Source organism: Suncus etruscus, chromosome 20 (genome assembly GCF_024139225.1).
Source record: "Suncus etruscus isolate mSunEtr1 chromosome 20, mSunEtr1.pri.cur, whole genome shotgun sequence".
Lineage (NCBI taxonomy): Eukaryota > Metazoa > Chordata > Mammalia > Eulipotyphla > Soricidae > Suncus > Suncus etruscus.
Genome location: NC_064867.1, coordinates 40405751 through 40428802, shown reverse-complemented (window position 1 = coordinate 40428802; position 23052 = coordinate 40405751). Strand labels below are relative to the sequence as shown.

General features: G+C 47.7%; 1 protein-coding gene across 1 annotated transcript in view; it reads left to right on the top strand.

Annotated features, from left to right (window-relative positions):
* ARL8B (ADP ribosylation factor like GTPase 8B) overlaps nt 1-22113 on the top strand; it is a 42864-nt gene extending 20751 nt beyond the window's left edge. The window contains exons 2-7 of the mRNA XM_049766336.1: nt 14190-14270; nt 15916-15989; nt 16359-16452; nt 17798-17865; nt 18356-18426; nt 21517-22113. Of these exons, the coding sequence (XP_049622293.1) occupies nt 14190-14270; nt 15916-15989; nt 16359-16452; nt 17798-17865; nt 18356-18426; nt 21517-21566 (438 nt within the window). The 3' untranslated portion in view covers nt 21567-22113. The remainder of the gene's footprint in view (nt 1-14189; nt 14271-15915; nt 15990-16358; nt 16453-17797; nt 17866-18355; nt 18427-21516) is intronic.
* The last annotated feature ends 939 nt before the right edge of the window (nt 22114-23052 follow it).

Sequence of the window (23052 nt, the reverse complement as noted above, 5' to 3'; positions counted from 1 at the left end):
CTCCAGGCGCCCAAGGAAGTGTGCAAAGCATCCCCAGAGAAAGGAGAAAAGAGCCCCAGAGACAGCCAGAAGTGACAGACATGAGGAGAGTGATGGGTGATAGTAAAATAGATCAGTGCAAGGACCGATTGTCTTGGTCCTTCTAATAGCAGCTGAGGGAAAGGTGGAGGAACCACAAGGGGAGATGCAGGAAACGTCTAGAAAAAAAAAAAACAACAAAAAAAAAACAGAAGAACTGGAAAGTCTGATGTGAGCAGCACATCTATGAACTGTGCGGTGATTTGAGGAGGAACAAGATGACTATGATTTGAGTTCCTTGAAAACGGGAAGGCAAATTCTTTTGAAGAACCTATTTGTTAAAGAAATTATAGAAAGGATTTCCCCAAGTTGAGGAGTGCAGATCCCAAACCCCAAAAGAAAAATTCCAAGGCACATTGTCCCCAGAATGACAGAAGCTCAGGGCAGAGACAGAAAATTTAAGATGACAAGAAAAAAAAAAGAAAAAGGAATTTAGGTCCAAAGGAATAGCAGGTTTCTCCAACGAAATAAGTCAAAAGAGAAGGGGGGGATAGTGTTAAAAACAACCTCAAGTGTATATGTCGTCCAGAATACTCTGTCCCGAGAGATTATCATTCAGATATGAAGGAACCACACGGAATATCACGGGTAGGCCCCCATTTAGGCAGTTCATCACCGAAAAACCAGTTTTTGGTTTTATTTTGTACACATGGTGGTTGGTCTCCAAGGCTTACTCCCAGCTCTGTGCTCAGACAGCGCTCCTGGCAGAGCTTGGGGGAATTAAGAGGATACTAGGGACCGAACCCCAGTTAGCCTGATCCAAGGCAAGTGTTCTACCCACTTAGTATCTCTCTGTCCCCTAAATTAGTTTATTATTTTTTTAAGTTAAATCAGATTTAAGGGGGGGGGGAGGAGAGAGAGAGAGAGAGAGAGAGAGAGAGAGAGAGAGAGAGAGGAGAGGAGAGAGAGAGAGAGGAGAGGAGAGAGAGAGAGAGAGAGAGAGAGAGAGAGAGAGAGAGAGAGAAAGAAAGAAAGAAAGAAAGAAAGAAAGAAAGAAAAACTGGGGTTCTCCAAAGATAGATCAAGCTAGGACACATCCCAGATTTATAGTATGAAAGTGCATATCTCAAGGGGAGATGAATTTGATGGTCATTTGTGAAGCCTCATCCCTCCATTCTCCCTAGGTAACTTAACCTTACTTGCAAGACCCCGCCCATTCCTGGGAGGGGGTCTTGGAAAAGGTAGATAAGGCCTTTGACCCAGGGGATTAGGTGCTCTTTTGGTCTTTGGCCAGCATGGAGGTCAAAGGGAAGATGGCTGAAAGAAGTTAAGATGCAGGGCTAGCTAAGAATGACTGATTGCTTAAAAGGTTATGATAGAGGCCACACATGTGGTGGCTAGGGCATGAATAAAGTTGATGCTTCCTGATGTCTGTCTCTGGATGAGTCTGATTCCGCCGTTCACCTAAACCTGGGACCCGCCAGCTGAATGGGGATTGCCGAGCCACGTGGCCTGGGATGACAGAGAAAAATCCATCCACCTACCTCCATCCAGCTCCATCATTAATTATTTAATGCAACATCATGCTCTGGCATCATGTACCCAGGAAATATATGCACCTAGTTTTGCAAGAAGCTTAAAAGTTGTTCTGTGTGTGTGTGCTGTATGTTGTATGTGTGTTTGGGCCACACCCAGCAGTGCTCAGGGATTCTCCTATCTTCCCTCAGGAATTCAGGAACCATTCCTGGTGGTGCTTGGGGGACCATGTGGCATGCTGGGGTTCTTACAACAGCCATGTGTAAGGCAGATGTCTTATTCACTGTTCTATTGCTCTGGCTCCTAAAGGTTCCTTAAAAGACCAGACAAGCGGGCGCCGGAGAGACAGCATGGAGGTAGAGCGTTTGCCTTGTTACATGCAGAAGGACGGTGCTTCAAATCCCAGCATCCCATATGAACCCACGAGCCTGCCAGGAGCGATTTCTGAGCGTAGAGCCAGGAGGAACCCCTGAGTGCTGCTGGGTGTGACTCAGAAACAAACAAACAAACAAACAAAAAAGACAAGACAAGCCTTTGCCATTGAATATGGCAGCCCTCTACTAAATTAAGAGATCTGCTTAGTTCTAGCTAGCAGGATGGATGTGGGGTGGGGGGACACAGACCTCTGAAGTTGGGTTGGGCTACAGGGAGGCCGAAGGGAGCCCCCAAATCTGGTGACCCCAGCTTGACCCTGCCCCAAAGCCCACCAACAGCTTTTCCTTTACAGGCCTTGGGAACCGACACACAGGGTCCAGCCCTTGTTCAGTGATTGCTGCAAACTCATGGGATCTCCTTAAGGCAGCCTTGGGGTACAGAGCCATGGTGGGGCAATGAGCTTGTGCTGCAGTGGGATTCTAGGAAAGGAGCTTAGTAGGGTTTCTGAGGGGCTAGGTGGACCCCTAGGTTTCCTCCTGATGGAGGTTGGTTCCAACTGGGCCCAGTTTGGTTTTTACTAGGCAGGGGATGGGGCCTGGTATTGGGTGTCCTGGGAGCCCAGTTCCACCCAGACTGGAGCATGGGGGGGGGGGGGCAGTGTCAGTCTGGTTTGTGTCCTTCCTGTCAGCCCTCTTGTGGGCTTTTTATGGAGTAGGGTGGGGAGGGGCCACACCAGGCAGCACTCAGAGGTTACTCCTGTCTCTGTGCTGAGAACTCCCTCTTGGCAGGCTTGGGGGACCATATGGGATGCCGGGGATTGAGCCTGGGTCGACTGCATGCAAGGCAAACACCCTACCTGCTGTGCTAACGCTCCAGCCTTGTCAGTCCTAGTTCTGGCCTGCTGGACCACTCGATCCAGTTAGAGTTCAGGGAAGTGCCAGTAGAGTCCCAGCAGTAGCCTCTGGACTTGCTGGCTCAAGCAGCTGGGCACATGGGCAAATGACCTTCGGCTAAATGCCCGAAACACAGGTGCCAACCTTACTCTTGGGGGTGGACGAGCTTTGGGCCCGAGCCTCAAGCTCTCCTTTTCCTAAAGCAGGGACCAGTGAAGTTGTGCTGCTGCTACTGTGGTTGTCAGTGACACGTCTGAGCTAATGACAACCAGTTGTCCTTGATGCCCTGATCGCAGGCAACCAGCCTGCCCTGCCACTCACTTGTCTTCCTACACTTGTCCCTCTGCCAGCTCCTCACCCGGCTGGGAGTAAGTGAGGTCGGATCAGCTCCTGAAATAATAGCCGTGGCGCCATGGAAGCACCACTGCTCGGAAGCTCAGCCGTGCCCCGTGAATCAGTAACTGGTGAGTGGCCTTCACTCCGCCACCAGCTCCAGGGCGAAACGCAGAGCGGAAAAATAACCGTGGAGAGATGAATGTGTCAGACTTCCCCGTGCTGCTGAGGCGGCAGGCCAAGCTGCCTGCTGCCAGATGACAGCTGCCTGCAAGAAGCATTGTACAAACTTCTTGTTTACAAATACAGACAGCCACTGATTATCCTTAGTGGACCAGGCAGGAAAGTTGATGAAGGGGCTAAGACATTTGGTCTCCCTTCACTTGACCGGGACAGCCCCAGACAGTGGCCTCTTGCACACTGCATACTGAATGCTTCTCTCCCTTCACCGCTGTCAGGAGAGCTCCGGTGTCTTTACTCAGACCCAGGCCTGTGTTTGTCTCTTCTGCCCAGTGCTTGTATGGCTTTTCTTTCTTTTTTTTTTTTTTTTTGGTTTTTGGGTCACACCCGACAGTGCTCAGGGGCTACTCCTGGCTTTATGCTCAGAACTCACTCCTGGCAGGCTTGGGGGACTATATGGGATGCCAGGATTTGAACCACCGTCCTGCATGCAAGGCAAGCACCCTACTTACTTGCTATCTTGCCGGTCCCTTGTATGGCTTTTCTTTCCAGACTGCTGAGACGGCCACCCATGTCACCTTCCTCTGGGTGCTTGTTTTTATTTTTGTTGTTGTATTTTGTTTTTGGGTCACACCTGGCAGTGCTCAGGGGTTACTCCTGGTTCTACGCTCAGAAATTGTCCCTGGCAGGCACAGGGGACCATATGGGATATTGGGATTCGAACCACCGTCCTTCTGCATGAAAGGCAACTGCCTTACCTCCATGCTATCTCTCTGGCCCTGGGTGCCTGGCAGTGTTGTGGGGAGGGCCATCTGCCCATCCCCAGGGCTGGAATCTTTATCTTAAGTCATCTATTGGGGCATGTTGTTGTTGTTGTTGTTTTTGAGCTACCCCCAGTGACGCTCAGGGGTTACTCCTGGGCTATGCACTCAGAAATCGTTCCTGCCTTGGGGGACCATATGGGACGCTGGGGGACCGAACCACAGTTCGTCCTAGGCTAGCATGCTCAAGGCAGATGCCTTACGCCCTGTGCCACCACTCTGGCCCCCGATTGGGGCATTTTTCATTTTGCCACTGGAGTATAGTAAAACATGGGTTAAAGTCCAGGTAGGGAGACCAGTATGAAGCACTGTCTTGGGGTTTCTCTGGGACTCTGGCACTGAACACTATGAGTCTTGTGAGTATAAGTTACTGCTTTGGAAGTGGAAATGGGGCTGACTGAGGCATTATGTAGCATTTTACTGGTTAGGTTTCCTGGTTTCTCCACCTGGAGAGGTGGAGAGGCCAGAGGTAGCAGCTAAGTGACCCTGGCTTCTGGGATTCGGATGCTTAGCCAGTCGTTAAGTTCTGCAGAGAAAGGAGGGCAGATGTGATGCCAGGGTGCCAGGCAACCCCTTCCTCTGCAACATGCCACGAGCCCTGATCTTGCCAGGGGCCCCTCTAGAGCCAGTGTTTCACAGAAAGTCTACCTGGAACTGAGCATCGACCCATCTGGCTTTACAGTGTCCAGTCAGGGGATATGAGAGCAGCTTTGAACAGCTATGAAGGACTGTAGCCCGAGTTGCCACAGCAATTGGGGTGTTGTGAAGCTCGTATCCTGCTCATGTTAGGCCAGAATAACGTGGCTTCTGGAGCTCTTAAGAGGCACTGACCCCGGGGCCGGAGAGATAGCATGGAGGTAAAGTGTTTGCTTTGCATGCAGAAGGACAGTGGTTCGAATCCCGGCATTCCATATGGTGGGATTTCTGAGCGTAGAGCCAGGAGCACTGCCAGGTGTGACCCCCCCCCCCCCAAAAAAAAGGTACCTACCTCCTGGTGGCATCTCTGTGCCCCCACTCCCCTCCTGCCACCCCATAATAGTGGGGAATGAAGTTGACAATCTAATTGACCAGAGTCCCCTGAAGCCGTGTCAGGCTTTTCGTGTTATTTTGTTTTCTGATGTTTTTTTGTTTGTTTGTTTTTGTTTTTGCCACACCCAGCAGTCCTCAGGGGTTACTCCCGGCTCTTGCACTTGGAAGTCATTCCTGGCAGGCTCAGAGGACCATATCGGCTGCTGCGGATCAATTCTGCATTGGCTTTGTTGAGTTGATTAACTTTATAAGAGTCCTAGATGGAGCAGGATGATGGTGGATGGAGGGAGGGTGAGGCCTTTCTCGGCCTGCCCGTCGCATGCACCTTCTTTGGCCTGGTGGGTTTTAGGGTTCAGGTTAACAGCGAGGAAATGATCCACAAGCAGTTAGTAGAAGTCAGGAGACATGCAACTTTATTAAAGGCCCTAGCGACCATGTGTGGCTTCTAAGCTAACCTTTTAAGCATCCTTGTTCCACTGCCCTGCATCTAGTCCTGTCTCTGCCCTCTACATCCTGTGTCCTCCTCCTGAGGCTTCTCTTGGCTGCCTTTCTTACTGAATCTCTCTGAATCCCTCTTTCACCCCTCAGGCAACCCCTTTGTTACCTTCCATAGACCCCTCCCGGTTGTGGGCTGGTCTGACCATCAAGTAAGATCAGCTTTTAGCCTAGGGAGGGGTAACAGGTTTTTTGCCAGGCCTATCTGCTGTGCTTAAACTAAAGGACCTTAAGCCAGAGCTTGGTTGATGTGAATTTTTTGTTAGTTTGTGTTTGGTTTTTGGGTCACACCGGGCCAGCAGCCAGGGGTTCCTTCTGGCAGTCTTGGGGGACCATATAGGATGCCAAGATTTGAACCACTGACCTTCTGCATGCAAGGCAAACACTTTACCTCCATGCTATCTCTCTGGCCCTCTTTTGTCTTTGTTTTTGGATGTGAATTTTCTAGCCAGTGTTCTCCTTTCTTACATGCTGTTGTCCAACTTGGACTTTTTAGACAGCGTGTCAAATGTTTGACTGTTTTAACTACTTGAGGGTTTTAGGGCGATGCTGGGTGTGTCAAGATGAGACAGGAATGGTTCTGCTTTTTTCTGAGGAAGGGGTCGTGTGGAATTCTTTCTTCTTTCAGTGTTGAGCAGGGTTAACCAAGGAAGCCATCTGGACCTGAAGATTGCTCTTTAGAGTCAAGTGGGCCAGTTCAGATTCTGTCATGGAGAACAACTCATGTTTTTCGTTTTCCTGAGTGGTAATGATCATGAGTTGTAATGGGTCATGTTTTTCTTTGGGGAGGGGTCACACCTGGCAACGCTCAGGGGTTACTTCTGGCTCTACGCACAGAAATCCTTCCTAGCTGGAGAGATAGCATGGAGGTAGAGCGTTTGCCTTGTATGCAGAAGGACAGTGGTTTGAATCCTGGCATCCCATATAGTCCCCTGAGCACTGCCGGGTGTGACCCCAAAACAAACAAACAAACAAAAGTTTATGGGGCCTGAGAGTTAGCAAGGAGGTAGGGCATTTGACTTGCATGCAGAAGGACAATGGTTCGAATCTCAGCATCCCATGTGGTCCCCAGTGCCAGTGCCTGCCAGGGCACTGAGCATTTTATATGGTTTATAAAAGTTGCCTGAGCACAGAGTAACCCCTGAGCTATGCCAGGTTTGACCCAAAAAAAAACAAAAAAAAAAAATGGGGGGGAGGGAATAGCTTCTGGCAAGCTCGGGGGACCATATGGGATGCCAGGATTTGAACCACTGAAGCACCTTACCTCCATGCTATCTCTCCGGCCCCAGATCATGGTTTTGAAGGAATTCTCTGGAGTTATTCAGTATATGTGCTTGCAGTTAATAGCTTTTGATACCCCTTTGTTACTGAAGATGGCCTTTTTTTTTTTTTTTTATCTCTTTTGGGTTTCTTTCTGAGCTTATCAGTTTCATTATTTTTAGTAAATCCGCTCCACTGTTTTACTTTCATGAATTTTGTTCAGTGTTACCAACTGCTGCTGCTGCTAATTTCCTTCTAGTTATTTAAGATTTGTTTTTTCTTCCCTACCCAACAGTTTTGCTGAGATATAATTAACAGTCTGCACTGTATGGATTATTGCCACAATTGGTTAGGACCCACCATCTTACATCCGTGCAAGAAAGGTTTTTTTCCTTATGATCAGAACTCTTAGGGTCTACTTTCTAACCACTTTCAAATACACAGCACTAGAAAGCAATTTTTAATTTTAGTGCGTGTTGTGTGTAGTGTTCTTGTGGTGGTAGAGATTTAGGCATTCTTCAGGTTTTCTGGTCCAAGGTAACTCTTGGTAGTGCTGTGGGGGACGAGCATATTTGGTGTCAGGAGTTGCACAGGGATTGAACGCAAGGCAAGTGTCAGAACACCTCTACTTTCGATCCTGAAATTGTGATTGTGAGAACCTTCCTTATCGTTAATTGTCTTTGTGAGGGAAGTCACTGCCAAGACACGTCGCTGTTTCAGTTTACAGGCAGTGGACTAACTGGCTGATTTGGAAAACAGGTGATTCATACATGGGGAGTTTCCAACAACCGTATTTATAAAAGTTGTTGAGAAACTTTTCGTCTGTGCCCCTCTTATCATGTTGCCGCCCCCAAAGAATGATTTTTTACATACATGTTGTTACTGTTTGGGGTGTTGCAGGTTCTGTCATTGTGAGCAAAGGCTCCCAGTTGTTGGTTGACTTGAAAACCAGGGGCTGGGGCTGGGAGAGATAGCACAGCGATAGGGCATTTGCCTTGCATGCAGCCAACCAGGAAGGAACTGGTTTGATTCCCGGCATCCCCTATGGTCTCCCAAGCCTACCAGGGGCGATTTCTGAGTGCAGAGCCAGAACTCCTGAGCGCTGCTAGGTGTGGTCCCCAAACCAACCAACTAATCAATAAAGTTTTTTATAAAAAGAAAAAGAAAAGCAGGGGCTGCAGATGGAGCAGGACACAGATTGATGGCTTGTCCGGATCCCTCTAGCCCCTGGCCTGGCCTGGCCCAGCTCGGGCTTGCCACCTCACTATAGGCAGAAGGGGCAGCTCAGAACTGTTCTCAGCACACCGAGTCTTTTTTTTTTTTTTTTTAATTTATTTTTATTTATTTATTTATTTTGGTTTTTGGGTCACACCCGGCAGCGCTCAGGGGTTACTCCTGGCTCCACGCTCAGAAATGGCTCCTGGCAGGCTCAGGGGACCATATGGGATGCCAGGATTTGAATCACCTTCTGTCCTGAATTGGCTGCTTGCAAGACAAATGCCCTACCGCTGTGGTATCTCTCTGGATTTAGTGTTTACTCTTGGTTCTATGTTCAGGGATCACTCCTTGGTGCTCAGTACCATTTGGGTTGGGGGGGGTAGAATCTGGGTTGGCCACATGCAAGACAGATGCCCACCCTACTGTGTTATGGCTCCAGCTCCCTGGACTGTTGTTTACCAACTTGATATCATCAGGAAATTATATGTGGGGGCAGGCAAGAGCAAGTGGAACGGGGAGGGTGTGCCCCTGGCTTGCCGTGGACCCAAGTGTGAATCTCAGCCCCGCAGAGAGGCAGGAGTGGCCCCTGGTCCCAGAGCCACTGTGGGATGTGGGATGGAGTGTAGGGGGTGGGACTGACACCACCTGGTATTCTGAGCATTGGCTAGTATGACTAAGAGATCGAGCCACGAGAAGAGGCAGGAGTACCACCTCTGTAAGCTCCGTGGTTTAGTCTTGGGTACCCTGTGAGCACTCTGTGAGGAGCAGCTGCAGTAGTGTTACCTCAACTCTTTCAACAGAATGTTCCTTCTTGGGGAGAGTTGTCCAGTGTCTCCTTATGAGGACAGCTGTGTGTTTGTGTCCATTGTGTGTGTGTGTGTGTGTGTGTGTGTGTGTGTGTAGTGTACCTATCTGAGACCCTGGATCCCATTTCTGGGAGGGGTCTTGGGAACTGAATATTAGGTGTAACCTTACCTGCAAGACCCCACCCATTCCTGGGAGGGGTCTTGGAAAAGGTAGATAAACCTTGGAGCTAGGGAATTCGGGGCTTTCGGCCCTGCTGAGCTCTCTGGCTTCTGGGTTTCTGCCTCTTTTGGTCTTGGACCAGGATGGAGGCCAAAGGGAAGGTGTCTGAAAGGGTTAAGACGAAGGGCTAGCGAAGTATGGCTGTGCTTGAAAGGTTATGAGATAGGCCACATACATGTGGTGAATAGGGCATGAATAAAGCTGATGGTTCCTGATGCCTGCCTGTGAGTGAGTTTGATTCCGGCTTTCACCTGGGCCTGGGACCCGCCGGCTGGATGGGGGTTTCGGAACCACGTGGCCTGGGATGGCATCTACCTCCATCCAGCCCCATCATTAATTATTTAATTCAACATGTGTGTCCAGCCTCTCCTTATGAGGATAGCTGTGTGTGCGTGCGTGTGTGAATGTTCCTTCTTGGGGAGTTGCCCAGTGTCTCCTTATGGGGTCAGCTCTGTGTGTATGTTGTATGTGTGTGTGTGTTTGTGGATTTGTGTGTCAAGTAGCCCTTGTTAAAGGACTGCTTGTGCCTATCACAGGAAGCCACACTGCAACCCTGGGGACTCTAGTTGTGCTGCACGCAGTGTTCTTCTGATTGCCCGTTCTGGGTGTCTGTTTTCTCCTCCGGTCACCGATTTTTGTCCCCAGTAACGGGAGTGTTTGGGGGGATGCACTTTAGACTGTGGAAATGTCTTACCAGCCACCAGAATTTCTCCCTGGATCTGTTTATTTTTTTTTTCTTCTTTTAAACTCCGGCAGGACTAAAAAAGAAGAGCGTGTCGTTTATTTTTCTTCCCAGTGTAAATAGAAATCCGAATCCCAGTATTTCTGGTTGATCCACTTATTGGAGAAATCCAAGTGGCAGGTTGCTGCTGCCAGTTAGAAAATGGGTTTGAACTTCCTCAAAAAGTCTTGGAAGGAAGATGGCCCTCTTTTCGCTTTTCAAATGTGTGAATTTCTGCTAATAAACAATCACTGCTATAGCATATGTTCCTTAAAAAAAAAATAAAGCAACAACAGCATTGAGCAGAAGAGGTGGTAGAGCAGCTAGAAAGGCTTGCCTTGAAACAGTCGGCCTGGATTTGACCCCAGCAGTTTTATAAGTTCCCCAAAACTAGCAGGCGGAGCACAGAGCCAGGAATAGCACCCCTGAACAGAGCAGTGCTGGGTGTGGCCCCCAAACCAACCAACCCCCCCCCCAAAAAAAAACAACCTGCCTAAGTTTCTTTTATTTAGCCAAAAGGTGAAATTTAATCTGAGATTTTGTTTTGTTTTGTTTTGGGGTCACACCCAGCAGCACTCAGGGGTTACTCCTGGCTCTACGCTCAGAAATCACTCCTGGCCGGCTCGGGGGACCATATGAGATGCCGGGAATTGACCTTCTGACATGCAAGGCAAACCCTTACCTCCATGCTATCTCTTTGGCCCCCTTAGTAATGTTTTATAACATTAAAAGCTATAAGTTAATGATTTTACGTTCTTGGGATCAATGCTAAGAAGTAGGATCATTGGGCCATGTGGGTGTTTGCTTCTGAGGGTTATTTTGGGAGGGGGGGGTGTTTGGGTTACACCTGGCAGTGCTCAGGAGTTATTCCTGGCTCTGTGCTCAGAAATTGCTTTTGGCAGGCTCAGGGGACCATATGGGATGCTGGGATTCGAACAACCAACCTTCTGCATGCAAGGCAAATGCCTTTCCTCCATGCTATCTCTCCGGCCTCGAACCACTGTCCCTCTGCATGCAAGGCAAACACCCTACCTCCATGCTATCTCTCCGGCCCCCCAGTTTCGCTTCTAATTTTTCAACACTTTGTTGAAAATGTAGACTAACATCTGATTCATTTTCCATTTGGATGATTTGTCTCCCTGTTGTTTCGAGAGTTGTTCTCATATTTTATTTTGTTATTTTAAAATTTACATTTATTTATAATGTCTTTTGTTTTTGGGGAGCCATATCTGGCATTGCTTAGTTAGATCACTCTTGTTGGGCTCAGGGGACTATATGAGGGGGCTGAGGATTGGTCTTAGGTTAGCTTAGTGCAAGGCCAGTGCTCCTCTGCTCTTATCTTATAATTTTCTTACCTTATAATTATCTTATCTTATAATTTAGACCACAGCCCTTTACTGGGTTTGTTTGTACAAATATCTCTTCCAGTCTGGTGCGTCTTCTGGCTCTACTGTCTTCTGTAGCAGCAGTTTTCAATATCCTAGCAGCATGTCCAGGTCATTGTTCATGTCTAGTGAAAGCCTTGTTTCCTTGGTACATTTTCATTTGGGTGATCCTTTGGTCTATTGTGCCATGCCTACTTCTGAAAGCATGCCCCTTTTTGCATCTCAGTCACATACATGTGGGTGTTCTGAACATCATGATGCCAGTATAAATGAAAGTATGGATTTTGGTGTAAACACGATTTTTTGTTTGTTTTTAGGGCCATACCCAGTGGCGCTTAGGGATTACTCCTGGCTCTATGCTCAGAAATTGCTCCTGGCAGGCTTGGGGGACCATATGGGGTGCTAGGGATTGATCTGCATCTGTCCTGGGTCAGCCACATGCAAGGCAAATGCTATACCACTGTGCCACCACTCTGGCCTCTGATGCTGGGAATTGAACCCGAGTCCATTCCAGGTTGGCCCCTGTAAACCCGATGTTAGATGTCAATGACAAACTCCTGAACAAGGGGAAGAAAGAGGCAGAATTCTCAGAAGTGTGTGAAGTGAAAGGTTTTGTTGTTGTTGTTGTTGTTGTTGTTTTGTTCTTTTTTTTATTTTTTATTTTTGTAAAATAATCTGACTGTGCTCATTGCATGGGCAGTTTTGGAATGCCTGCTGCCTGTGTGGCTAGTAGCAAAGGTCACAGCAAACAATCAGCAACTGTTCATGCCCTGAAAGGGATTCTGTCTCTTTATTTTTACTATTTTTTTATAAGTAAAAACAGGTTTTTATTTCTAAATTCTGAGAAGTAGCGGGAAGAATAACAGAGAGAAAATACAGGTTTCTTTTCCAGAGTGAAGTAAGAGCCTCTGTAAACATCCCGGGATGAAAATCCTATTTTAGAGGCCAGAGAGATAGTACAGCAGTAGGGCATTTGCCTTGCATACGGCCAATCCAGGATGGACCTGGGATCAATTCCCGGCATCCCATATGGTCCCCTAAACTTGCCAGGAGCGATTTTTTTTTTGGGGGGGGGTCATACCTGGCAGTGCTCAGGGGTTACTCCTGGCTCTATGCTCAGAAATCGCTCCTGGCAGGCTCAGGGGACCATATGGAACACCGGGATTCAAACCACTGACCTTCTGCATGCGAGACAAACGCCTTACCTCCATGCTATTACCCTGCAACCTACAGACCCACCAGTTGTTTGTTTGTTTTTGGTCACACCTGGTGTTGCTCAGGGATTGCTCCTGGCTCTGTGCTCAGAAATCGCTCCTGGCAGGCTCCGGAGACCATATGGAATGCTGGGAATTGAACCGAACTGGGGTCCGTCCTGGGTTGGCCACGTACAAGGCAACGCCCTACTGCTCTGCTATCCTCTGGCCCCTATCATTAGATTCTAAATGAATAAGAAACATTTGAGAAAAAAAGTCACTCAGATACTTATCATAGTATCTTTTGGTTTCATAATAGAAAGGTCATAAATCAGAAAGAGTGCAGTACTGATGAAAAGAAAGGCCTGTGGACCACAGAGCTATACCTGTATAGGGGGTATGGGATTTGCCTTGCACACAACTGACCCAGTTTGATGCCCAAGCACCCCATGTGGTTCCCCTGAGCTCCACCAGGAATGATTCTTGAGTGCATAGCCAGGAGTAAACTCTAAATACCACCAGGAATGGCCTGAAAACTAAAAAACCATCTCATAAGTGTCTTACATTAAAAACACAGAAAGCTATTCAGCAGTAAACATTTTGGGGGCTTGGGGGATTTGGGCCACACCCATCAATGTTCAGGGCTTATTCCTGGCCCTGCTCAGGGATCACTCCTGGTAGGGCTTGGTATGGATTACTGCTGGTATAGATTGCCAAACTCAAACCTGAGTTGGCCACATGGCAAGGCAGATAGATATCCTCCCCACTGTACTATTGATCCCCTGCAGTGAAATTTTAAGTTATTGTTATTGAATGCTAAAAAAAATGTAAAAAGTTTGAAACGTCACTTCTGATTTTCTCTTACTTTGTAAAAATGTTTGTATTGGTGGGAATACTTTTATTTTTGGGTGATTGTTGTATATACAGTATGTATATATGTATAATCTTGAAACATGAAGAAAATTGCCTCATTTTATTCTGTGGGGACTGTCTTTGTATGAGTAAATAAACTTCAAGAACTTTGAGGCCAGGGCCAGAGAAATAGCACAGCAGTAAAGCATTTTGCCTTGCATGCGGCCGACCTGGGATGGACCCGGTATGATTCCTGGCATCTCATATGGTTCCCAAGCTTGCCAGGAGCAATTTCTGAGCACAGAGCCAGGAGTAGGAACTCCTGAGTACCGCCAGGTGTGGCTCCAAAACCAATCAATTACTAAATGAATAAAAACTGCTTTAAAAAAAAAAAAGAACTTTGCGGCGAGCAGGTAGGGCATTTGCCTTGCACAAGGCTGACCTGAGTTCAATCCTCAGCATCCCGTATGGTCCCCCGAGCCTGCCGGGAGTAATTTCTGAGCACAGAAGCCAGGAGTAACACCTGAATGCCGCCAGGTGTGACCCCAAAACCAACTTTGTTTCTCAGGGCTGGGGTGGAGTGAAGTGGTACTTTGATTTTAGAAGCTCCAGGTTTGCACTCTGGTATTACAGAGTTCCCCCCCCCCCCCCACTATGCCAGGAGTAGCTCCCTCCCAAAAAATCACAACTGAAAAAACTGATGACTATGGGATGGTTTCATAACCTAATTCTTTTCACCCCTGGGAAATGGCTTCCCAAAGTGACACACTCACATAATATTCATGCTACCAGCTCTTGCTGCTCCAGTTGCTGGAAATGGCGGCGCATTCACTGTGAAATGTTCTTTTGTCCAGTCAGGTCAGTTCAGCGAAGACATGATCCCCACAGTGGGCTTCAACATGAGGAAAGTAACGAAGGGCAACGTCACGATAAAGGTACGTCCGCTTCCTGCTTTGGGGGTCAGCTTCTTGCTTCTGGGACTCCTCCCATGTCGGGGACTATCTGCTGCCTTTACTGCTGCATCTGCAGTTCTTACATAGTGGCCTGCGTCCAAATAAATCTCATGCTTTCCTTAGCTCCAGATGTGTAAGAATCGAAACGTGGGGTTTCTGTAAACAGCCCAGCAGATAGATTGGCAGAAGGAAATCATTTAAAGTACAAATTCCTACAAAATAAAAATCTCAGGGGGCCGGAGAGATAGCATGGAGGCAGGGTGTTTTGCCTTGAATGCAGAAGGACAGTGGTTTGAATCCCAGTATCCCATATGGTCCGCCAGCCTGCCAGGGGCGATTTCTGAGTGCAGAGCCAGGAGTAACCCCTGAGCACAGCTGGGTATGGCTCAACAACCAATCAATCAATCAATAATAAATAACTAATGAATCATAAATAAACAAATTTTAAGAGTTTTAGAATGTATTACATATTTCATATTGAAATCCACTATATCGGTTAATTTCAGTATGATAATTGTGATGAAAAATATTTTAACCTAGATCTCTCTTTCTTTTCTTGACTACCCAGTCTTGAAATCAGAGCTACAAACTAGGAAGGACTTTACTGGCTCAGCACTGTTTGCGTCTCAGAACCCAAGAGCAAGAAGCAGAGCCTTTGAACATGTCAGGGTTTCTTCCCCACTTCATCTCTGCCTTCCCCCTTTCTCCTCTTTTCTCTCTCAGTGCCATGGAGTAGGCCCAACACCCAGAGATTTTTCTTGGCCTCCAGCCCCAGTCCTGGTTTTCTGGATTTCCAAGCACTTGCTTCAGTGGCCTGAACCCTTCTGGCTCTTTCCCAGCTGTGGGAAGCTGTTAACCAAACCTTAAAAGAGCTCCATCCAGGAAGCTTCTCATTTATTCTGCTTGTTTCTTGGCTCGTGGGACTCGTGTCTGCTGAAGTCAGATACATACGTGACGTAAAATGTTCATATCTCCCTTGAGCTAATGACAGTGCCTAGAGTAGAGCTGGCACCATCATGAAATGACTGGGAGCCCGAGCTTCACCAGAATACAGCAGAATTCCGTAGAGGGGGAAACATGAAAGGAGAAAAGGGTCAACTGGCTTTTGCAGAAAAATGTAAAAGGGGCAGACAACAGTGAGCTTGCAAAATTCCTGAGTGAATCTTTTCCTTATAAATTCCTGTATGGATACTATTTATAGGAAACTTTTATTAAAAAAAGAAGGTTTTATGTATCTCATAGATTCTAATTTATTCTCTTTTGGTCATTGGGGGGCACACACCTAGAGGTGCACAAGGTCCTAAAGAGTGGAAGGAAGTCTGGACGGAGCCAAGACTTTGACTCTTTGGATCCTAAAAGTGTTCTGTTACAAAAAGCTATGGCTTCCCCTTCCCCCTTTCAAGACTTCCTGGTGAATGGACAGAGGATTGCACAACAGCTTTGCCTGAGCAGAGCTTTGCATGTTGTGCAACATTGAATGGGGTTCTAGGCACCTCCACCTGGCAGTCCCTAGAACTGGCCTTGTTGTCATCCCCACGCACTGTGGCTGCTGCCTGGCCCGCCCCTTCTCCCGCCTCTTACTCCCCCAAATGTGCCCTCGCTCAGACTCGTCTGTCTTGTTTTCAAGATCTGGGACATCGGAGGCCAGCCCCGGTTCCGGAGCATGTGGGAGCGGTACTGCAGAGGCGTGAACGCTATCGTGTAAGGCGCCCCCCTTTTGGGCTCCCCCTGGGCTCTTCTCTCTTTTGCTGTCTCAGCCGTGGCCACCTTATCGCATGCCCTTTCCAGGAGACTGCAAGGGTGTAATCACACCAGAATCTCTTTAGTTCTTGTTGATGCAGCTAAGGGGCACAGTTGTTCTGCTGTCATATATTTACTCCCCAAAACGGTAGCTTTCAAGTTATTCTTTGATGCTGAGCTTTCTTTTTTAATGTAGAACTTTATTTTGATGAGTAATGCCAATAGTGTAAATACAGTTTGAGAAAAATGACTATGACTTGCAGCCAGCAATGCTTGTGGCAAGATTGTTTTATTATTGTCTTTACTTACTATTGTTTTATTATCTTTCAGGTACATGATAGACGCCGCAGATCGTGAGAAGATCGAACCTTCTCGAAATGAACTGCACAATCTTCTAGATAAGCCCCAGTTGCAAGGAATCCCAGTAAGTATGGCGTACTTGTCCTTCGGCACTTGTAAAGAAATAGCTGCTTCACTCGTGAAAGTATCTTTGGTTGGTGTTTAGAGATAGGTAGTTCAGGGGTGAAGGTGCATGCCTTGAAATCTGGCACTGCCCAGTGCTGCCCTGCTGTCTGAGGACAGGCCTGTCACAGCGGGGAGGTTCCTGTGACTTTGAGGGTGTCTGGCAGAGGGGAGACAATTCGATTTGGAGAAGAAAGAGCCTTAAGGAAGCAGCTTGAATTTGCAGGACTAGCACTGTGCCATGTACATCTCAAATATAACTGTTTGAAGGTTTTCTTTTTGTTTTCATAAAACCATAAATGATTGTGAAAAGATAGAAATTTTGTTCCCCCTCACCTTGGTTGTTGAGATTGTGTTTGTTTATTTAGATTTTTTTTGGGGGGGTGACATAACTGGCGATGCTGAAGGGTTACTTTTGGCTCTGGGGTCTGGGGACCATATGGGATGCCAGGATTGAACCCAGGTCAGCTGTGTTTACAAGATAAACAAACACTATACCCACTGTGCTATCTCTAGCCCCTATATTCACTTTTTTATTTTAGGGGAGTCAGACCCGGAGGTGCTCAGGGGTTCCTCCTGGCTCTACGCTCAGAAACCACTCCTGGCAGGCTCGGGGGACCATAGGGGATGCCGTAATTTGAACCACTGTCCTTCTGCATGCAAGACAAACTCCTTACCTCCATGCTATCTCTCCAGCCCCAATACATTTTGTTTAAGATTTACGACAGGGGTCTCAAACTCAATTGTGACCTGGGGGCCGCAGGAGGCAAAGTCGGGGTGATCCTTGAGTGCAAAGTCAGTAGTAAGCCTTGAACATTGGGGGTGTGTGACCCAACAACTAAAACAAAACAAAACAAAAAAGATTCCTCTAGGGCAGGGCCACAAAATGGCCCCGGGGGCCGTGAGTTTGAGACCCCTGATTTACGAAGTCTTAGCGGAATGTGTCCCATAGATATAGAACATTTCCCTTCAAATTGGTCGTAGCAGAAAGTACGAGGCCCTTTGAGTGTGACTGCTGGGCTCAGTGATCATGTGAGATCGCCAGTCACCGGCTGTGCTTTAAAACTCCTGATAACGTTCTAACCTTAAGATGTATAGGGGCCAGAGAGAGAACATGGAGATAAGGCAGTTAGTGGCCTTGCATGCAGAAGGAAGGTGGTTCGAATCTCAGCATCCCATATGGTCTCCCGAGCCTGCCAGGGGCGATTTCTGAGCGTAGAGCCAGGAGGAACCCCTGAGCGCTGCCTGGTGTGACATTCTGTATTTCCTTGATGTTCAAACTCAATTTCAATATGTGCTCTTTCAAGGTGCTAGTCCTTGGGAATAAGAGAGACCTTCCAAACGCCTTGGATGAGAAACAGCTCATCGAGAAAATGTACGTCTTAAGAGTGAATGACAGCAAAAATGCTGCTTCTTTCTGTTCTTTTTTTTTTTTTTTCTGGTTTTTGGGCCACACCCGGCGGTGCTCAGGGGTTACTCCTGGCTGTCTGCTCAGAAATAGCTCCTGGCAGGCTTGGGAGACCATATGGGACACGGGGATTCGAACAACCACCTTTGGTCCTGGATCGGCTGCTTTCAAGCCAAACAACGCTGTGCTATCTCTCCGGGCCCGCTTCTTTCTGTTCTGTCATACTTTGTTCAGCGTTGTCATGAATTGAAGTCTGGTTATGGCCTCCCCTCCCCTCCATAGCCTTGTTTTTAAAGGTAGGAAAATTAGGCCTACCAGCGGCGCGAATGCCCTAAATTTGTAGTCATCACGAAATTCTTTCTCAGTAGCGACTCTTTTAAAACTTTAATAAAAATGGAGCCAAGAGCGATGCCAGCTCTTTTAAGCACAGACTGACTCTCTTGTTTCCTTCTTGTAGGAATCTGTCTGCTATTCAGGATAGAGAAATCTGCTGCTATTCTATTTCTTGCAAGGAAAAGGATAATATAGGTAAGACATGATGGATGTGTGGGAGTGACTTGGCTTTTACAGGGAAGAGCAGCAAATGCTCCTTGCTGGCTCGTTGCCACATTAGTTTCTTTGGGCCATGCCTGGTGGTGCTTAGGGCTTCTCTGTTCCCCAATTCTTTGCTCTGGGGTTATTCCTGCCAGTGCTTGAGGTTGAACCTGGCTTTCTGAGGCCAAACATTGTGCATATCCTCAGCCTATCGAGCTTTTTATTTTATTTTATTTTATTTTATTTTTGGGGGGGGGGTCACACCCGGCAGCGCTCAGGGGTGACTCCTGGCTCTATGCTCAGAAATCGCCCCTGGCAGGCACAGGGAATCATATGGGATGCTGGGATTCCAACCGATGACCTTCTGCATGAAAGGCAAACATCTTACCTCCATGCTATCTCTCCGGCCCCTCGAGCTTTTTATTATAGTATCAAGCCTATATTGCATTTCTGTTTAAATGACTATCCAGGGTCCAGGGTTCTGTTTCCTTTTCCTTTTTTGATTTTTGGGCCACACCCAGTAACGCTCAGGGGTTACTTCTGGCTATGCGCTCAGAAGTAACACCTGGCTTGGGGGATCATATGGAATGCTGGTACTAGAACCGTGGCCAGTCCTGGGTCAGCCGCGTGCAAGGCAAATGCATTACTGCTGCGCTATTGGTCTGGCCTGTTTCCTTTTTCTCAGAAAAAAAAAAGAGTCAAGAGTAAAACTGAATAAAAGAGTGAAAATTGGTGAGCAAACCAAAATGTATTTATTTCAGTTTTGCTTTGGAGCTTCACCCAGAGATTTACTCTGGGGTCTGGGTTTGGAATCATTCCCAGGAACACTGAGTGCTGGGGATCAAACTGGTTTAGTCACATGCAGAGCAAACTGTACTATCATTCTGGCTCCAAAATTACACCTTTTGACAGCAGATACTCTTGAATCTGCTGTTGGTTTGGTTTTAGGGCCAACCCCACAGAGCCACGTCTTGAGCATGTGCTCTCGTCAAGCCCCTTCATTTAAGGACAGGACATTTTGCGATCCCAACGTATTGTGTTAATCATTTTAACAGAGCTAACACTCGGCTGTGCTTTAGAGCAAAATGGTGTATCAGAGTCCGGCCTCAAGAAGTTGGTCTGGAGACACTATTAATAGTTGTTCGTTGGGGCCGGGCGGTGGCGCTGGAGGTAAGGTGCCTGCCTTGCCTGCGCTAGCCTAGGACGGACCGCGGTTTGATCCCCCGGCGTCCCATATGGTCCCCCAAGAAGCCAGGAGCAACTTCTGAGCGCATAGCCAGGAGTAACCCCTGAGCGTCACAGGGTGTGGCCCAAAAACCAAAAAAAAAAAAAAAAAATAGTTGTTCGTGTATGTAAACAAACACATTATTACAGGAAATGAGCACTGGGGGAGTAGACTAAGGACCTCCATATGGTCTCTGGACTTGGTCCCCGAAGCAGTCAATGTGGGGTGTCTTCCCCACATCATGTCCCTCCTGTCCAGGGACTGTGGCACCATATTTCAACAACTATGGGAGCAGCCAGCAGCTGACTCTGGGCCTTGTTGGCAGCCTTCCTGGCTGAGCTTTGGCCGCCAGTCAGGTTTCGTCCCACAGCTTTGCTGCTGCCCGCCTGTGTTGTCTGTCCGCAGCTCAGGAGCCACTGGAGGTGTCCACTCAGGTGGGAAGCCCCTCCCCAGCACCTCAGATCCATTCAGCGGCCCATCTCCTCCTCTCCCTCCCCACCACCTATCTGCCTTCTTCAGGCTTTGCCCTTTCTGTTTTTTTTTTTTTTTTTTTTGTTTGTTTGCTTATTTGTTTGTTTTGAGGGGGTGGGAGTTGTATTGGGACCACACTCAACAGTGTTCACAGGACTCTGGGAGTCTGGGGTTCGAATCCTGGTCAGCCACATGCAAGGCAAGCACTCTGCCTGCTGCCTGGTCTCTGAAGCCTGGTCCTTTTTGACACCCTAGGAAAGCGGTCCTCCAAACCGCCTCTCTTGCACAGTTTATCTGCCTGCCTGCCTGCCTGCCTGCCTGTCCGTCTGTCTGTCTGTCTGTCTGTCTGTCCGTCTGTCTGTCTGTCTGTCCGTCCATCCTTCCTTCCATCCATCCATCCATCCATCCATCCATCCATCCATCCATCCATCCATCCATCCATCCATCTATCTATTTATATTTTGGGCCACACCCAGTAACACTCAGGGGTTACTCCTGGCTATGCACCCAGAAATCGCTCCTGGCTCGGGGAACCATATGGAACACCAGTGGATCGAACCCTGGTCTGTCCTGGGTCAGTCGCATACAAGGCAAATGTCCTACCGCTGTGCCATCGCTTTGGCCCCTTTATTTTATTTTTGTTGTTGTTGGTTTTCTTTGTTTTGTTTTGTTTGCTTGCCATACCCAGCGATGCTCAGGGGTTATTCCTGCCTCTGTACTCCTAGCTTTGGGGATGCTATGGGATGTCTATGATTGAACCCAGGTTGGCCACAGGCAACACCAACATCTCAACCTGCTCTACTGTCATTCAGCCTCAGGCTTCTTGTTGATATATATGTCAAACACAGACTTCTTAGCTTCCAAGAGTGGCATATAAGATGCCCCGTATTCATTGGACTGTGACTGGTGGCATAGCTGGGGGCACCAACTCTGGGGTGCCAGGGTGTGTGGTGAAAAGTCCCAGTTGCTGTACTCCCAGTTGTTCATACCTGTGGTTTCTCGAGTTGTTTTTGCCGGGCTCTCAGAACAGTCTGCTCCCGGCTCTAAATTCCCCAGCTGTTACTTCTTTTCCCACTGTAGTCGTGAAAGCATTTTTCCAGGCCTTGGTATATGGCTTTGACTGTCAGCAAGATGTCTTAGGGGACATTTGTAAATGACTAAAAGACACTTGATTTTGACTCTCCCGTCCATGTATTACTGTGTAGCTCAGCTAATGAAGACTAATGGACAGATGCAGGAAAGTAGGCGAGTGTGCTCAGAAAGTCTTAGGGGACAGAGGCAGGACAGTCCACATGTGCTTAGGACTGGCTGGGCTGAAAGGGGCGTGTAATGCTCCGTGTCTGACGGCCGAGATTCCTAACATCTTCACTGTTTCCTTCCACCTCTAGATATCACACTTCAGTGGCTTATTCAACATTCAAAGTCTAGAAGAAGCTGAAGCCTCTCCTCCAGTCTTCCAGTCCTTCCTGGCTGTCCTCCTTGAATTACCGTCTGTTCCTCTGAAGTACTCCCCTCCCCAATACGGTCCTCCCTAAAACCCAAGAAATTGCCTTTTCCAGAGTTTATTTCTCATGTGCACTGCTGAAGACGTGTCTCCCCTCTTCCTTCATAAAGAATCAGTTAGAGTCGTTCTGATAAAGTCAGCACACTAAAAGGCTTCTTACACATACTTGTGTCAAACAGTGTGTAGGGCTTTTGTTTTTTGTTTTTGTTTTTTAAAAAACAAAACAAAAGAAAAGAAAACATTTTCACCATCTTATATCAAGAAAATGGCGTTTTTCAGTTCTGGTCTTTGGGGGCCAGCTTTTTTCTATTGGTTTTAGTAAATGTCTCTCTGATATTTTATTGTAGAGTCTAGTAGCTTCATACTGATCCTGACTTGATAAGAGCATGACGTTTCTCTTCTGGCGCCACATACAGTATTTAGAAAACTTTTAGCCTGACTCCTGTGGGATTGAAACGCGACGTTTCTGCATCTCACAAAATGCATGTGAAATGTATAATCATACCCTAGAAATTAAACTTGGTCTGCAAGTTGGTGCACGGAGGTACCAAACTGACGTGGTTCTTGGCTCTTGACATGGAGAGATGCTCTGTGATGAATTTTGAAAACATTCTGTTTCTAAGGGTTTTTTTCCTCGCCCCGTTGGCACTGGGGAGACAGGAGGAACAAGGCATGCTGTTTTCTATCTGTCCTCATCATGGCTTCTATATATTCTCTCTCCCTATTTTTTCTTTTTTTTTCCTACTTCAACACTTTTCTAAGGGGTTGGGAACTGAGGATTTTTGCAAACGCTTTCATCCGTTTAGAGCATTTCAGCCAGTAATATTAAGACCTGTTAAAAGTGTCAGGCTCCATGCCAACCCCTGTCTGTTCCTTCTCTGTCCTTAGCTCCAAGTTGCCACTGTCCAGCTGGGCATGGATGACCCGCCTCGAGGGGACATCCCAGCCCATAGCCTGAGGAATAAGAATCCTCCTTTCTTCTGGGGGCAAGTCTGTCTTTTGCCCGAGGACACCTGCAACCTGTGTTCTCTCTGACATTGCCCATCACTCCGCAGTGTCTTTGTGTTTTCACAGGACTGGGACCCACTGCTCCTGTCACTGTGTCTTTGACACGGAGGTGTGTGACACTAAAATCAGGAACCTGCTATGTGGTGGTAGATCTTATAGCCAGGGGCAGCTGTCCTGGGGCTTGTCTGGCCTCCGGTCCTCCCCAGGCCACTGGTTTTTGGTCCCACTTTGAGGTCTCACACCGTGTGTGATTTTGTTTCTAGCGTTAAGCAGCACTCCTGGGGCCTAGGCGGGCATTTCCAGATGGTCGAGAGCTCTCACAACACCCCGATCAGTCGATTTTTCAGCCAGCTCTGTCTGTGATCATGCACAGGACTGCCACGGCCTTAATATCCCGCACAAAGCCACAGTC